The following is a 13,220-nucleotide window of genomic DNA, read 5'->3' as shown; positions in this document are numbered from 1 at the left end:
GATGAGAGAGAATTCGAGATGAAAAGATTCTTCCTTAGTAGAGCGTTCACTTTAAGTTAATCTATTATAAGTAAAACAACCCCTAGATTAAAATAATTTTAATAATACTAGTGAATAGGGAACGTTATAACGGGAAAAAAAAGAAGAAGATAGCAATACGTGATTCCGTGCCGTTTAAAGATAGAAAGAGAATAATTTTTTTCTTTTGATGTACTCATTTCGGTATGAACATTTATTCGTTGATTGCGTAGCCTATTTAACATGTTAAAAAGCCTCTGCATTTGTGTTTTTAAGTTCCGGTTTAACTAGGTGAAAGTGATTTAATTCAGTGACGGTAGAATAACATGGTAACCAGGGAATGCGGAGGTGATTTGTATTAAAAAAGATAAGCATGTCGAATGCATTGCCAATTATTTGAGAGAATTTCTTTTCGCTTTTACGAGTTAAGTAGGTGACTTTAGTAGGAGGAGGAGTGAAAATGGACTTATTTTGCAACTTTGAAACATTAAGAATTTATTTTTTTTGCTCTATTTTTAACCGAAATTTCTGTCTTAAAATTATTTTATTTAGTTGTTGAAATGTCACGCAGTTAACCCTTTATTAAACATATTTTTCATTATTTTGTATTAATTTAGGTCAAAATAAGTGATAAATATTTAATTTAGTATTTTAATAATTTATGTTTACGAAATGCGACATTAAATTGTCTTTTTCTTGCGTTAAAGGTAAAATTTTCCGAACAGGGCTCACTTCCAAACAATGGTTTTTCAAATTTGTACTTATTTATAGTTATTTAGATCCAAGAGGTACAGTTATTTCATTGAAGTTACTTTAATTTACAAAATTAATTATTGATAAATTTTTTAATATGTTTTAATTTAAATATTTCAAACTACTTTTTTTGGATTTTATATTTTAGTACAAATATAATTCCGATAATCTAACAGATTTTTTTTAGCAACTATTAGACTGTGTTTTATTAAAGTACCCAAATATATTTTTGCTTGTACGTACAACGTCAGAAAAAACTATTTATAAAAGGGACACCGTAGTCCCATCTTCATCAAAGGGTCTAATATTAATTTTTTTATTGGGTATATTATAAGTATTTATAGCCTCTGACCCTCAGGTCAAGGGGTCAATCAAATGCGTGGAAGAGGAATCAGGACCCTGACATTGGGTATATTATAAGTATTTATAGTTTAATTCCAATTAATTTAAGTTTAAATTCCAAATCTAGCATTCTAAGAAAATATTTCTACTTTTACAAAAATCGTGTGCGATTTCTTATTAATATTAAATCATATATTTTTTTGTAAATAAATAATTGATCAATTTATATTTATTCATAAAATTAATGAATAGAATATTATATAAATAAAAATAAATTTCTGGCAATTTTTTAAATAAAAAATTATAAATTTAAGAATTGTTTAAGTTTACTAAATGCGTAACGCATTAAAAGTGATACATTACTAAGTTGCATTATTTAAAATGTATCAATTGAAATTATTAAAAATGTGAGTAATTTCGTTTCCATTATTCGTCCGAAATGAATATTCTGTATATTGAGCAGTATAAGCTAAATACCAAATATTTGCATGTTGCATCTCTAATTTAGTAGCAGCAATCGTTGAGCAGAATCTTGTAACTATGTATTTACAATTTAAAAACTTCTTGAAAAGGTTTTTAGCAATTTTTGCAATAACAGGACCTTATTTGCACAAATTCACAAAAGCAGGACCCTGGTTGAAAGAATGTGACTTAACGCTTATTTTATATTCACAAATTATGAATAGTTTTTTCACAATTTTACAAAAACAGGACCTTTCACAAAATGTCTGGACAGACCCCTGATATTATTTACATAATAAATTGCAAAATATTATTTAAAACATTTGATTAGGTTTTTTAAAATATTTAAATTTTTATTCCTGGTATTTTCATTATCAAAATTGATTTTCTAACCATTATAGAATTTATTTCTTAATTATTTGTTGCAGGCAAGCAGCAATATTAAGGTATTAACAAAAATTTTATACGTTCTCTTAATATAATGTAATTAAGGTTCCTTTTAAACTAGTTGTTTGTTTTTATTTACATAACCTGTAGGCTAGAAATCGTCTTATGTCTGAAGATATTTTCCTTAGTTCCAATTCGCACGTGGGCGTCGGTGGTGCGCTGAGTTCTATGCGCAATAAAGAATTCTTATCCCACCCCCTTACATTTAAAACAAATCGATTGCTGAAGAAATGGAAGTTCCTGATAACATTTACTATATAACATAAAAAAGAAAATTTGATTTTATGTGAATTGAGCACTATATTACAGTTGTTAATTTTAAGCGTTTTGAATAAATAGAATGTATTTTATTGTTTACTGATCAATAAAAGGTGTTTTTATTTGATAACTTTATTGACAGTTGAATGTATTTTGTTCTAAACTGCATTGCATTCGAAATATTTAGACCCAAATATAAAAAAACAATTATAAATGAAAGAATCGCAATTTTTTAGATCATTTTTTTATAAATTTGCCCTGAACATAACTATATTAAATAAAGGATGCTGTGTTTATGTAATGTTATTTTAATACGAATTAGTTTGAAATTTAAATTTTACCTTAAACATTATTTATGATGTGTAATGTCATTAATCAATTTTTATTTTGGAGATTGAAATATAAATATTTTGCTAAAAAATTTTCTGATAAAAATGCTATAGCAATGAAAAAAATGTGATCTCTTCACAACCTTGGACAGCAATCAAAGAAAAGTAAAGTTAAATTAAAGCATTCTCGCAACCGCCCATTGTGGGTCAGGGAGGTATGGAGATTAATATTCCACAATTTCGTGATCAACGGCATGATTGTGGCGATAAAATCAGCTCTGCGCAGATGCCGCCTTTATTTTACAGACAAGCTGGTACTCATCGATCTGAAGCTGGATAGGCTTCAAGCCACCACTGGGGGATCGAACCCCAGTTCTTCACAATGACAGTCCATTACCTTAAACTTATGAGCCATTACGGCATAGTTCCATATAAAGTTCTTTATTTATTATAAGTTTTTAAGTTAGTTAAATCTTAAATTTTTTTAATTAATAGAATCTTTAAATTTTAAGAAATAATGAATAACTTGCCTCGTATAGGTAATTATAGTTTTTTATTTTATTTATTAATATATTTAATTTTAGTTTTAACTTAGTTTTATTCCATAATGATGTCATTCATTATCTTTGTACAAATTTTAAATTCTATATAATGTTAATTTAAAATTAAACATTTTAAATTTACCTGTTGACTTCTGGAGAACAGGTATGGTATCCGATCAAGTCTAGACTTGTAAAACTTTTTTTTTCTCAACGTATCAGTGTAGGCAATTAGAATAATTATTTTCTTCTATAAGTAATCTGAGATTCAATGCATAATCTATGAGAGAAACACTGCTGAAATTATTATAATTCCTGTACCTCTGAATTATGTACAAATACTTGATCTTGCCTCATTCGGGTGTGGAGTTTTCGATTCTAAAATTAGTTTTGCTTCTAAAGCCACAGATTTTTTTTTAAAGATCATTTTTAGTTTATCTTTTGTCAAATGTAGTTTATAAACTTTATGTATAAAGGTTCACTAAAATTCTGTGACAAATTTCAAGGGGAGTTCATCATCAGGATTAAAATTGCATGGGAACTCATGCCCGGAAACGTCATCGTACGCGGTTAGGGGCGCTTTCCTATTATGAGCTGTTTAAAAGCACACGTAGGAACTAGTCATAATAGGGAAGCGTCTCTAGCCGCGTTTAACGACATTTCCGGGTATAGGTTCCTATACATTTCAATCCTGATGATGTGCTTTAATTCCCCTACTTTGTTACAATACTCATGCGATCCCCTGCTATGTGTAACGTTTTTAAATTTGTACATTTCGACAAAAAAATAGACTGAAAGTATCATTAAAAANAAAAAAAAAAAAAAAAAAAAAAAAAAAAAAAAAAAAAAAAAAAAAACAAGAAACCGATAGCAGATTTGAAATCAGCGATACGAAAATATCTAAGATCTGTTAAAAAATGTCATTCAACAGATGAAAAAAAAAATTTTTCTTCAGTGTAATTGAAATGATCTTGATGAACTTTTAAGTTTAAAATAATTAAATCAGGTTAAAAATATTACTGTAGTCTTTTAAAAAAAGAACAGAAAATTTCTTTCTGAAAGTGCGCCCCCATCTTCGTGCCCTTGCCAACCTCTCTTCGTGCTCTGGCATAAAAAAAAAAGAACATTTTGCTCAATCTAAAAAGAGTGAAATAAAAAAAGACCGCGCATCCTGGTCGTAAGTGTGTGCCGTGCCCATTTGCGCTGCGGGGCTTACCGCAACCGGACCCCAACAATGGGAGAAAAGAAGCAGCGCTTCAACCTTTCATCATGAACTTTCGTGCATTTTAGAACACAATGCGAGATTATCGCTCTTGGCGCAAAAGGTTTCTTTTTGGCGGCGATTTGAAAGTTTAACGTTTTTGTGTTGTTTTCCTCTAACCCTTTGATGCTGAATTTTTATTAAACATATTTTTCATACCTTTTTTTTTTTTTTACATTCTTTTGAATTAATTTAAGTCAAAATTAGTGAAAAATATTACATTTAGCATTTTTATAATTTGTGGTTATGAAATATAGCATGAAACACGGCTCACTTCCAAACAAAAAAATTTTTTTTTTCAAATTTGCACTTATTTTGATCTAAAAGAAATAGTTAATTTATAATTTAAATTCTTAAATTTACAAAATCTCTTATTTATAAATTTTTGAACATGAATAAAAAGAAAAAATTTTCAAACTACTTTTTTTGAATTTCATATTTTAGTACGAATATAATTCCGATAATCTTTAAAAAAAATTTTTTTTAGTAACTATTAGACTGTCTTTTAGAATTAAATTTTGAAAAATATGTTTTTGTTTGTAATTAGAGAGTAAGAAAATTTTTTTTATAAGCGAGACACCGGTGTCAAAGGGGTGATTAATAAATATCTAAATATATTTATAAGATTTCTAAATCTCTAAAAGACAATTTTGTTAAAGAAGTTGCATGCGAATTCTTCAATGATGTATCGAATATCATAATTACGTATTTGATTGAAACTATTTTATCGTTAAGTTGAATTACATTTTTTATTTATTCATTAATACTTTTACTTATCATTTATTTAATAGTGAATTTGTATAATTTGCTTCCTGGAATATATATATATTTTTTAACAATTTCTTTACTTGAATTTTTTGCAAACGACCGTAGGTTGTTAGAGCCGTAACTAATTCATGCAGAAAATGTAAGATCCTGTTATGATTGAANTGACTGATAACTAAAAAACTAATCCAAATTTTTGAAAAAGAAAAAAAATACTTCTTCATTATGTCAAAACACAATTATGTGCCGAGTTTCGTGCCTGGGCGAGGGTTCTCGGGCGATATATTGTGATTACAGACAGACACACAGACGCGTTTATTATATGTATATAGATATGTGGTACCTCCGGTTTTGCATTTAATCAACTTTACAGTGCATGTTTAATGCTTTTTTGACGAATTTTGCATCCCCTCAAACATTAATTAGGTGGCCGTTGTCATCCAGTCAACTAAATCAATTCCTGGCGTGCATAAACGAATGGGTGGGAAATTTCTTGTGTAGGGGCGGGGAACGTGTGGGATTGTTGTGTGGGAGTGAATGTTGCCTAGTCTTTATATATATTCATTCCCTTATGATTGATTTCATTAATTTTATCCATTAATATAATTGAAATGAGATGAAAATTGTCTTAAAATGCAATTTTCTCACCCTTCAAAAAAAAAAAAAAAAAAAAAAATTCTGAAAACTGAATAGTTACATAAAGTAAAATGATAAAGTGTAGTCATTATTCGGAAATTTTTATTTCTTATTGTATTTTATTGTATTGTAAAATAACGCAACGAGTGGAGGCCTCATTTCAGGATTTTGAATTACTAGCCTATCAAAACCGTTGGTTTAAGTTGTTAAAAAAATCATCCTGAATAACATTTTATTTAATAAATCGGTTATTCAAATAGTCCGAAACAATCTTAAGGTTTGGGCTGAAATACGTAATATATATGCTGATAATTTGTGCTAATTATTAATTAAGTTCAAAATTAGCCGCACAAATATATTTTCTCTAAGTAAACATATCTACATCATCTTTTATATCGAGAAGTAAATAATTTTTTAAATTATATTTTATGACCTGCGTTGAACAGCCGACCCAATTCTGAGTGTACGGCTATCACTGTTCAACTCCGTAGCCTTGTAATTTTGAACCCGATCCAGAAGACAAGGGAACTTCTGGATCAAGTATTTGGGCGAAATATCCCTTCTTGGAGGACTTTTTGAAGGAGCTAACCCGCATTTGCTTTACATGGAGAGGAAATCTATGAAAACCTTCCACGGTTAGCCTGACGACAAGGGGACTCTAACCCATGATCCGTCTACCACTGAGTACCACTGAGGATATTTTACGTCAGCACTGTGGTTGGTGCAAGTCAAATGCGGAATTCGTATCGACATGCCATCGCTGGGATTCGAACCCGTCGGCTGGAAGGCCCGTCGTCATCGAATGGAAGGCGAAGGCTCTATCCCCTGAGCCATTACGGCTCATTTTAGAACTATTTTAAACAATAAACATGAAGGGTCTAGCTTTCAATCTCTCTTTTGATTGAACTGTTAAAGCTACAATTCTCAGATTGCAGCTGTCGCTTATAGTTTGAAGGTTAAGAATCTTAATCTGTTGGGTGTTAATTAATGAAAAAGAAGAAAGTACGTTTTCGTGTTTTATTTCGTAACTTAATTAACCATTTGCGGTCATATTAATTTTTCTTAGATGAACATAATATGCAGATTAATTAAGGGAAAAATAACTCATTTTATGAAAGAATAACGCTATTACATTTAAACAAAATTTGTAAAATATTATTTTGAATTTTTTTTAACACAGTTAATGAACTTTTAAAACTTAATTTTGAACACAATTTGTAAAAGCCTATCGACTTATTTTTTTATAACCGTTGTTGCACAACCGACCCAATTTTTGGTTTACGATTACTAATGTTTTTAACTCCGTAGCCCTGTAATTTTGAACCCAATCCAGGAGACAACGGAACTCCTGGATCAAATATTGGGAGAAATTTGCCTTCGTGCAGGTCATTTTGATGGAACTAACCTGCATTTGCGTTACATGGAGAGGAAAACCACGAAAACCTAACGCTATTAACACCTTTGATCTATGACTATAAAACTAGTAGTTTTTTCCTGTAGTGGCTGAGAGGAGATATACGACTAGAACTGTTAAATTCAAAATATTTAACTCAACAACTGGAACTGTTAAATTCAAAATATTTAACTCAAAAGTCAACAAGGCTTGGTGGTTGGTCTGTAAAATTTTTCAACATACATACGTTATTATTTTGGAATCGGTAGTATTTTTCGTAAAACTAACAAAAAACGAAGATGCATAAAGTTTATTTCCTACTTATTATTATTTTTTCTAAATTTCTTCTGAAAAATGGAATTTTGAGTAATTATTCTTCGCCTCATCTCGATTAATTTAGGCTACTAAATATAATCGTTGATATTTGATTTAATTAATTAACAAATAGGACTTTAATATTTTTATCACCCTAAATAATAAATTAACTTCTATTACTTAAAAGCATATTGAATTAATTTTTGATAAGGGAGGATATCAGGAAAAGATTATAAGTGCCTCATATCGTGGTTGATAAAAACAAAAACTGATAAGGATCTCAAAGCTGTGATTCATTTAAGCACAATTTCAAGTACTAAAAAAAAAAAAACCTAACATACGTTTTCTGTTACCTATTTAAATGATATCGCATTAATTATTTCGTAATTACGTAATTGAAAATTCAATTGTGTTTTTATAGATTCGTTTTATGATATTTCAAAAAACAGCTAACCGTGACGCATTCCTAAATGAAAATTTATTCTATCGGCTTAGGTTCTGTATAGATTTTTTAGAAAAGAAGTAAACTTTCGGAACTATATATTGAAATTTTTACCCCTTATTGTATAATTACTGCAATATTAAAAAAAAAAGTAAATCATACTATTTATTAGCAATTATTATTTTAAAGCACTGATTTATTTCATTGGTTTTCTTTTAATTTTATTTATAATTTTCTTACAATTCTTATCATTCAGTTTCTAATTTCTCCCACCTAATTCAATAGCATTTAATCAGACGCGTTTGAATAATTTCTAAAGAAAGTTATTTTTTCACGGAGGAGAGCTTTTGATTGTCTTGGCGCGTTGGCGATACTTTGGCGCATCACAACGAAACGTCGGCAACCTGTCTAAAATTTGCTTACGTTCCTTCGGGATCGTGTGTAACCTGCAGCTTACATAGTTTTGTTTCAGGATGCAGCACTAGTTAGATCTCTATGTCCATTTTATAGAAATATAGGTTAAACAAGTTAATGTGAATCTGAATTTAGGTTTATTCTAATTTTGTGATATATTACTATCGGCGTACTATTTAGTACATGCAAAAAAAATCAAAAATCTTCAATTTTTAAAAAAAAATATAATTTATATTAAATTTAAATTTAAATTAGAGTTTGAGAGCGGTACCACATGCATCCTATGTGCTTATATATTCCGCAAATGTCTAAAGATGCTAAATAAATACTCGCACCTGAGAGAAAGACTTATTTATATTTCTTTACTGGGAAATGTGATTGGTTGTGCAAAGTGAGATTTTATCCACGAATTCAGATTCCAAATGATCGCTTTTAGGAATACTGCATCCGGAAGACAGTTCATCTTTCAAGATCCGTTTTGGTTGGATTAGAGGTCAAGTTGTGTGACAGAAAAATTTGTTTTAATATTTTTGAACATGTGCCCTGTGATGTCGGTCGATGAATTACTGTCAGTAATTTAGGTTGACAAGAACTTTTAATTTTTTTATTATGGATCTTAACCGTAGGTGATAGTTAATTCTCTTAGCCATGAGTCGGCAGGCTATTTCTACCTTGCCTACTGTTAATGAACATTCTAATTGGGTAAGTTTTTGAGCAGTTGAATATCTAATATGGTTTTTGATGGCGCTAAATTTTAACAAATGATTTAATTAATTGTTTATTATTATTATTATTTTAATACTAACTGCATCAAACTTTTATGCCATTTATTCATTATTTTTCACAATTATATATTTCTTTTAGCTAGGGAAGAAATAGCATTTTAAGTTCTTTATATTTTTGTAAATGTTATTTTATATTTGTTGTAATTTATGCTGTTTAGTTTTCTATTTGATTAAAATTATTATGGAAATTTTATATTAAATCCTAATTTAATTTGTTTCGATGTTATTTTTATTAAAATAAAGTTTCGAATTTTAACTTTAAAATGTTAGTTTCCACTATATAGAAAGTTTTTTTTTTTATGTGTTTATATGTTTTTGACTTTTTTTATTCGCATATCTAAACATTTTGTACAAAAATAATAATAATAATTTAGAGGGAATTTTTGACTATACTTGGCATATATCTATCTATACATCAAACTTACTTACTTATATTGCCTCCAAGATACGTAAAACTGTAGTGATATGTGTATATATAAACAAGATAATTTGTACTTTTTAAAATTTTTTTAGATTGTTTGTGTATTTATAAAGTACGAGTAATTTTTTAAAAATTGAAAATTAAACTTAATTTATGTGTAAATAATAATAAATATAAAAAAATGAAAATTTTAATAATTTATAAACTTTTTTTAGAAATATTTATTATTTTTTCTATTAGTAATTTTATAATAATTAAAGTATCACATAATGAAACACGCAATTTATGGATACTCCTATTTTTAAAATCAACCATCTCGATGTTACTAAATATGTAATTGCATCAAAATATGCTCATCTACATATTTTTTTCATAGAAAATTATGTTTAGTTATTACATTATAAGTAATAAACAATTATTTATGAATATTAAAGATTTATATACTTTAGTCATTATTGGTAAATACGCTGAAAACCGTGCATTTATTTTAGAAAAGTTATATCAAATAAAAATTTGTTTTACAGTCGCCAAAAAAACTAAATAAGGAATATAATTTAATATTTGACTAATTCAATAATGAATTTCCAAACTATTCCTTTATTTATAGTTAAAACGATTTTAAATGAGAATTTTTTTTATTTATTTTTATTAATGTGGGGCTATCCTACATTCAAAATCAGTACAATTTAACTGTAATTTGTACATAGTTCAAAATATATTCCTTTTTGTATTATTGATCGTTGGTGTTTGATTTATTGTGCATTTATGCAATTATTGTCTTAACTTGCATTATTTTCTAGTCTTCAAGTAACCTTTAAGTTAGTCACGTTCTTATATTTTGTACAAATGTGTTTATTTAGTTTTGAAAAAGAAAATGTGCAGAATTCCGAATAAATTAAATACGTTAATTATTTTAAATTATACTTAAATCCAGGTTTTTTTCCCCTCACTTAGTAAAATCATGAAAGGATTTTTTTAAGTAAATAATTAACTGGGAGACTCATGAAGATATTTTTTATTTCTAGATGCTTTTTAATTGTTTTTTTAATTAAGACCGAATCATTTCAACAACAATGCATTTCAGTATTGTTCCTAACAAGTACAGAGTTTTTTTGAAATCAATTTGGTAACTCTACGACTAACTGAAAAAGTATCAAAATATTTGTTTATGTTAAATCAGGGTATTATGTTATTAATAAAATACAATTCTAAATTTTAACCAAAATACCCGAAGCTGCAATATGTAAAATAAACTTCTATTGCAAAATATGAAGTTTTCTCTTTTTCTACCAAATTTTTTTTCGTTAAGGGGGTGATACTTATCACCAATATTTGTGTAAAAAAATAAATAAAGTAAAATAATATAATTATGTAAACTATTTCAACCCACTAATATAAAACATTTTTATCACAAAATATCTTTTTCTTACTTCAATACAAAAAGATTTACCGCCGTAAATTCTTTTTAGTATTGATGTGAAAAATGTTTTAGTGAATAAAGTGTTTGCACTTCTGCGCTTAACCTTTTGACGCAAAATTTTCATTAAACAAATTTTTCATACTTTTTTTCATTATTTTGTATTATTAATTTAGGTCAGAATAAGTTGAAAATATTATATTTAGCATTTTAATAATTTATGGCTGTGAAATACAGCATGAAACAGCGGTGTCTTTTTCTGCGTTAAATGTTAAATCATCCAGACACGGCTCACTTCCAAACAACAATTTTCCAAATCTCCATTTATTTGCCGTTATTTAGATCTAGGAGAAACAGTTATCTATCATTGAAATTTCTTTAATTTACCAAATTAATTACTGATAAATTTTTGAATATGAATGGAAAAAAAAATTCTAGCTAATTTTTTGGATTTTATGTTTTAGTACCAATATAATTCCGATAGTTTAATAAATTTTTATTGTAAATATTAAACTGTTTTTTATATTTAAGAAATTTCATAATGTATTTTTGCTTTTAATTAGAGCATCAGAGAAAAAAATATATTGGAACACTGTTATCCCCAGAGATGCCAAATTTCTCCCCTCAGCGGATTAATATTTTCGAGTGGTAGCTTTTAATGTATGATTCTTGGTTTAATAAATTCGATTTATAGGGTTTTTACTCACCCCTACTTCTAAATAATTCAAAGCTTAAGTCATTTCGCCAACTTTTTATTATCTTTTTAAAATATTTTGTCGCATCCGGAGCAGATCTCTGTGTCCCATCTGCGTCAAGGGATTTACCTAGTTGGATATTTTTTCATGTTGCATTTTAGGTTTTAAAGAAATCGCATTCATATAATGTCAGATATTAATAAAGATATTTTAATAATTAATATATTATGGCAAACACAAATTTATGGGTTCTTTTTTCCAAAATAAATTCTAAAAATCATAAAACTGAGTTAACAGTCTTATCTTATACAGAAACAATGCTCAGAAATGGGAGCTTAGGCACGTACAGATTTTTTTTTTTTCAGAAAAAAGGGAACTACGTATATTTATTCATTATTCTCTTAACTGCCCAAAATATCTTTACTATCATTTATGAAAGAATGAACTTTCACTAGTCCAATGTATTCACTATCAATTTCTAATTACAACCTAGATATATGATAAGGTGGGATGCAATCGCATGGCTCAAAATTAATGAATAGGTATCGCTGTTATTCTTTCTTTCCCAATGAAGTATCTCCTTACCTGTCGAGTGGGCTATCCCACAGTTTCATATTGAGGAAATTACCCTTGATGAAACATCTAAATCCGTTTTCCTACTGTTTCGTCATCACTTCATTGACGACCGTCATCTGTTGTGACGTGATTAGGTGTCGTCATTAACAACATGCAGTTGTCTGACAGAGAAACTGACAATCGTGTCGACCTTGTCCACAGCCTTCGGCCACCAATGACTGATTTGCCATTCGGTTCAATTTTTGAGGACGATTATTCTCTTCCTTGTTGGTTTTCTATGTTTTTTTTCTTTTTAAATTTTTTTTCGAGGATTTAATTTTGTTTTTCATAAATTAGTGTTGTAGATATGAGGATTAATTAATGTTTTTATAGTTTATTTTGATTTGATTTGTGATAAAATTAACGAAACGTTGAGATTTTTTTTTCTACTTTTAAAGAATGTTTTGACATTTTTGAATTACTATATTTGACTTATTATTTGTGATTTATTGAACTACCCTTAGTGGTATTTTTCAAAAATCTTAAACTTTAGTAAAATAACTTTTTTAAAACAGATTTCACAATCACAATTTATTTAATAATAAATATTAAATCGTTAAGTTGTTTATCGCTGAAATTGCAGCTTTTAACTATTTCGTTAAAAACTTGTTATGGTCCTACTCAAGTGAATAGTAGGATTTATCACGATATCTGTTACGATCCTACTCAAGTGAATATTAGGATTTATCATATTTATTACAATCCTACTAAAATGAATAGTCGGATTTATCATCATATTTATTTCAATCCTACTAAAGTGAATAGTAGGATTTATCATGATGCATATGACTTATTAATATGGACTATAATTTGATTCCGTTTGACTTTATCTGTTAAGATACTTCAGCAAATTTGTACCAAAATTTCCTATCAGACTAGTGTTATCCAATTGAATGCATGGATAAAACCGGTT

At 28.1% G+C, this 13,220-nt stretch overlaps 1 protein-coding gene across 3 annotated transcripts in view; it reads left to right on the top strand.

Moving 5' to 3' along the window:
• LOC107442020 (probable ribonuclease ZC3H12B) overlaps positions 1-13,220 on the top strand; it is a 62,744-nt gene that overhangs the window by 21,047 nt on the left and 28,477 nt on the right. The window contains exon 1 of one of the 3 annotated variants that reach the window (XM_016055460.4): positions 8,373-9,076. The exons of the other annotated variants lie outside the window; for them this stretch is intronic. Coding sequence (XP_015910946.1) covers positions 9,023-9,076 — 54 coding nt within the window. The 5' untranslated portion in view covers positions 8,373-9,022. Of the gene's footprint in view, positions 1-8,372; positions 9,077-13,220 lie in introns of those variants that run through there. 3 annotated transcript variants of the gene reach the window in all.

Source organism: Parasteatoda tepidariorum, chromosome 7 (assembly GCF_043381705.1).
Source record: "Parasteatoda tepidariorum isolate YZ-2023 chromosome 7, CAS_Ptep_4.0, whole genome shotgun sequence".
Classification (NCBI taxonomy): domain Eukaryota; kingdom Metazoa; phylum Arthropoda; class Arachnida; order Araneae; family Theridiidae; genus Parasteatoda; species Parasteatoda tepidariorum.
The sequence above is the reverse complement of the archived record's forward strand: the minus strand, read 5'-3'. Positions and strand labels throughout refer to the sequence as shown.